At 36.9% G+C, this 5,352-nt stretch overlaps 1 protein-coding gene across 1 annotated transcript in view; it reads left to right on the top strand.

The window, feature by feature from the left end:
- Positions 1-2,225, top strand: part of LOC105626264 (Down syndrome cell adhesion molecule-like protein Dscam2) — a 100,587-nt gene extending 98,362 nt beyond the window's left edge. Inside the window, exons 25-28 of the mRNA XM_012207569.1 lie at positions 165-451; positions 1,042-1,294; positions 1,395-1,485; positions 1,799-2,225. Of these exons, the coding sequence (XP_012062959.1) occupies positions 165-451; positions 1,042-1,294; positions 1,395-1,485; positions 1,799-2,225 (1,058 nt within the window). The remainder of the gene's footprint in view (positions 1-164; positions 452-1,041; positions 1,295-1,394; positions 1,486-1,798) is intronic.
- Positions 2,226-5,352: the final 3,127 nt, after the last annotated feature.

Below are 5,352 nucleotides of genomic sequence, written 5' to 3'. Positions count from 1 at the left end.
ACTACTACACGTACTACTACTACTATATATATATATATATATATGTGTGTGTGTGTGTGTGTGTGTGTGTGTGTGTGTGTGTGTGTGTGTGTGTGTGTGTGTGTGTGTGTGTGTGTGTGTGTGTGTGTATCTCTGATCTGCTAACTCAACTATGTCGTTTCCAGATCCAGAAGGATCCGGTGGCGCGAATGATCCGAGCTCGCAAACGCAAGCGGCCCTGGATAACAAGCACAACATGGAACAGAGGGAACAGTACTACGCGACCGTAAGAAAACCAGGACAACAGTCACCTTGTCGCGAGGTGAGCGCCCTGGAACGAATACCCGAGTATTCGGAAGACATTTATCCGTATGCCACCTTCAATCTGCCCGAGCAGGAAAATCTTTCGGCGAACCCCATGAGACAAGCGTTCTTCTACGAACGTAGCGAGACGATGCTGCAAGGTGCTCAAGTACGTTTATTTCTCACAACGATTTACGACGCCGCCGCAACGATCTATCTTACGATTTTTTTGACATCGCTCCCCGTAAATTGTGATGTCTTGGCTGATAAAAGATAAAAGATTTTTGAACTTATGACGCCTAGATGTCTGCCCTGGATAAAGTCACTGCGACTAAAAGTAATCTCATTAACAAAGTTATAGTGCAATGGAAGTAATTACTTTCCTTGCATTAATACTTAAAAGAACCATAAATTGTTCCGCGCTGTGTAGAGAACCTTAAATTAGAATCGCCGACATTATTTAATTACTATATGTATGTTCGAATTTAATTACAGTTTGATATATATTATGAGAGGTAATATGAAGCAAATGGTTTGTTAAAAAATTAACTACGTTACAAAAAAGAAACAAAGATATTCGATAACAATGTTTGATTAATTTATCTTTGCCAATATTTTGCGATCGCAAATAAAAATAACGTGATATTATTCATCATATTTTACGAATGAATATTTTAAAGATGACATTTGCGAAAGTCGCATGTCAAATATTTCTCATATTTCTCCCGCAAAGAATTTCATACAGCGAATCGATTGCAGTGCGACGTGGACCAATACACGAAAGTACGTGGTCGAGCGCGACGCAAATCAAAATCGTTCAAATCGGAATCGGAGGAGTACGACACATTGGGCTCGGACAGCGACACGGAGGTCGGCACCAGCAGTCGTACCGAATCATCGAATCACCTGGATGACTCCGGCCCGATGTCGATAATGGCTCGCTCACCGGGACCGAATTCCGTGAATCAGCGGGAGCAACGGCTCGCCCTGGTGCAGCGACCGGTTCATCATAGTAAGTTAGTATTCAGTTTTCTGTGTCCGGGCCGCGTGTAACGCAGCCTATCACGTAAATCAAGCGCGCAACCACTAATCCATTTCCTGCGTCTTTCCAGATGTGCTGTACCACACGCACGAATCAAGTACATCAACCGAGCCGTCACCAATTTCTGAGAGAAAGACTTTCCCGAGGCTCGAAAAGCAACGGTAAGAACGTCGGTAGTGCCAGATTCGCACATTACATTGAGAGAAAAGTTTTTGAATCTGTATTATTAGCATATCATGAAATATGATATGCTAATAATGATAGAAATTTTCTTACATAAATAATACTAGATGTCTCTTTTTTAAATTATACATGTAGACGCGACAGTAAGATTTATACTACATATTAACCCTGAATCAGATATATTATTCATTAATTAATTTGTAAAAGCGACTTGCTTGACCTGCTCGAATAAGTTTTAATTTCTTCCGAGAATTGTTTCTTTCAGTGTATTTAAACAACCTATTTTCGCAGGAGTCGCGGCGCGATCGACGTCGCGATCGACGGTCGCATTCCCGGTATCCTGCGACCGGTGCTGAAGCTATCGGAGTCCGGAGTGCATTCGTGCTCGCGAGGAGCGTCGCCGAGTCGTCCGGTGCGTCCTGGTTCCTACGACAGACTGGAGAAGGAACCGCTGAGCACCAGGAAATCCGTCGAATCGCTCTGTCTCCTAGAGGAGCCGATGGGCACGTTCAGAATGATGAGGAGGGACGACGATTGGGGCAGCGAGCTGTCTACGTTGGAATTGAAGCCACCGAGCGGCTTCACCGACGTCCACGAAACCAGTGAGGCCGAGTGTGATATCGACATGAAGCTAAAGTTACATAGGAAACGACCGAGCGGTCTCCACTCGAACAGCTCACTCTCTAAATCGCCCAAGGATTTCACTATCACCGTCTAAGTGTTTTAATCAAATATCAAAACCAAAATGAAATTTAAAGGAAGCCAAACAAGCGAAAGATTTAAATAAGCAAAATATTGCCAAAGCATGAGTGTTATTAAGTCAAGTAAGTTACGATTTACGCCATTGAGATTCTTGCGATTACCAACGTCGCTCTACGAATCTAGATCTCTGGATGTTCGTCTTTTGGAGTGACTACTCTGTCAAAGACTTCGTTTACAAATAAAAACTTATTTTTCTAAAAAAAAAGAGAAAGAAAAAGGATAATTACACCTTCGTTTATTCCCATAATCCCATAATTAAATAATAATATAATATCATAAACAATTTATACATTTAATCGTTGTAATTATTCATTGTAATTATTCGTTATAATTATATTATCATACTTAAACAATACTTACTTGCAAATCTTGCATCGACGAATATATTTAGTTTCAATTCAATCAAATGGAATCATCGTTCATCGTCGCCAACATTTTGTTATCGTAGGCATATTTTTCTAAAAGTTAATTAACAACAAAAAAACCGCATATAGATTTAAGTAAAAAGTATATTGATACATATAATTATATTCGGCTGCATCAAATATCGGAAAGAAATGATAAAAAAGAGCATTCCTACTTTACCCAAAATGCTGAAATTAAAAAAAATGCATTTTTTTGTTTAGTTATATAACAGTATTTCCTTTATATTCTATTCCATTGTCATATAAAAAAATTCATATTGTTATTTTATATTATTCAATTGATTAGCAATTAAAAAAAATATTTCTTTTTTATGCAAAAATGAGAATAATTTTCAGAAATATCTTCACATAATTTTTATAATCACTATAGTTGATTATCATCAAATCTTCATGTGATTAATGAAATGAGAATTTTTAATTAAATTAGTACTGTCAATAATAATTTACTTCAACATAAAAGCTAATAAAAAAAAGTGATTGCACAATAATTATTAAGAGATCGAATGGTAAAAGTAAGATACTAATAATAATGAGTGCATCGTAATGAATTTAATTATTACGTTTGCATTTTAAGCCTCGTGTCTACGATTCTAGAAATCGGACCTCGAATGAAGAAAGAATTGACCAATCGCAATAATCATGTGATTTGTTAATTTTTTCTCTGTCCGAGATCTCGAACCGATTTCTAGCATCGTGAACGGGCTTTAGGAAGCAACTAAATTCAGATCGATGCTTATGAAGGTCTATATACTCGCTGGTGAGAGTGAAGCTGATTTGACCATTTGCAAATTTCTCGCAAACTATTTATTAGACGTATATGTTCTTAAGCACGGACAATTCTTCTCGAATGAAGCGTACAGTTAAAAAAACGAGTAATACTATCGCACATAATGACTGATATCGCAATCATTATATCCGTTTAAACCTCTCTAAAATTTCTCTGTCTTTTGTTTTTTTTTTCCTTACGTTTTCGTTGAGATACGTACTGTATGTCGAGTAAGTAGAGTTTGATGGAGACCGCATTAGACCAGCATTTGTATTCTTCGCGGCTCATTGACGCGTGTCGTTTACCGCTCAATGATTTATAATTAACGATGAGCCACATGTCGCGACAAGGATTACTCGCGTGACGTCGTAGGAACAGAGAAACAAAGCATTTTGATTTTTATATTCGTGCTTCGCGTTTTAACATGTCACGCGGCTCGTCCTCTTTTTCTCGGCGCGAATGATCTCTTTCACTCCCGAGCGACGGTCAGAGAATCGATTTGTTAAAAATTCTATCGAAGGCAGTGCGGTCGCTATGCTCGGAGATTTAACTCTTTCGCTACTGGTATAAGATCACCGGTTTCTTCATGCAGTAATGCACCAGTGATTGTAGCCCATTTAGAACTGATGCCTGCAAATGCATTATTTTCATGCATTTTAGGAGATAATAATATAGTCGTTTTTTCATTTATATACAAACGAAAATACATTTCGGATTAATTATTATAATTGCATGATATTTGCATTTCTCGTGCATTTTCAGAAGATAATAAATACTTACAGATCTTCTCCCCTCTTATTTATACAGACAGAAATACATCGATTAATAATTGCTTGATTTATCTTGCGTCCACTTGTGTGATTGCAGTATTTGATTGCTAAATCACTAAATTTGATAACTTTTACATTTCCAGCGTAGAAGGAAAGTTTTTATTAAATTTTAATTTATTCTAAAAATCGAATACGTCGAAACAAAAAAAAATACGCCATCAAAATTTTCTATTTAGATGCCATAGCGAAAGAGTTAAGGAAAAGGAGTATGAGAAAGGAAGGAATGTTCTCGTAGGTACTTGTTTGGCAGTCTTGACTGTCATTTTACGTATTGGCTTCACATAATTTTTCTCGTCGTACTCGTCGAATATTAATTGGGCATGGCGCGGATTCATGATACCCGATTGTTTTTCGGGACCCTCCCCTAAAACTTTCTTACTGCTACAATTTTCATACGTTAGCCGACCTCGGTGTATCAGCAGTATTGATCGTGAATGCACGTTAAACATCGTGAATATACGTATAAACAGCTTTTCCCTCTTTTTACAATTACCGTAGGCCGTAGTGCTTACGTTTGGGTTGTGGGGAGAGAATTAGCCCCCGTCGTATGTTCTCTGCGCGGCGATTTGTTACAACCCAGATAGCAATTCAAGAAAAACCAACAAAAAATTTAAATGACTTTATTTCTCAATATACCAAATTTTGTAGCCAAAAATTATCATTTTGACTTTCATGACATCAATAAGTCATAAAGTCATTTTAATTTTCTCTTGACTTGGCATATTCCTTGAGAAACTGACATTATTTGTCGTCATTTTGACATCATAATGACGACAAATAATGTCAGCTTGCTATCTGGGATATAATAGTTATAAAATTATAAATCGTGGCAAAACTTATGTACGAAACAATCGAATGTGCTCGAGTGTGATTTTTCACGGTTGTCTATTGAAGTTTCGATAGGCATTCGACATATACATCCTCTGTTAAACACATCCATTTCTATATATATAATATATATATATATATATATATATATATATATATATATATGTATGTATTATATATATATATATTATTTCTTTCTACGTCGTCGTGGTATATTACGTTATTTTATAATAA

This window comes from Atta cephalotes (assembly GCF_000143395.1).
Source record: "Atta cephalotes unplaced genomic scaffold scaffold00005, whole genome shotgun sequence".
Taxonomy (NCBI): Eukaryota; Metazoa; Arthropoda; class Insecta; order Hymenoptera; family Formicidae; genus Atta; species Atta cephalotes.
This window is presented reverse-complemented; position numbering and strand designations above follow the sequence as displayed.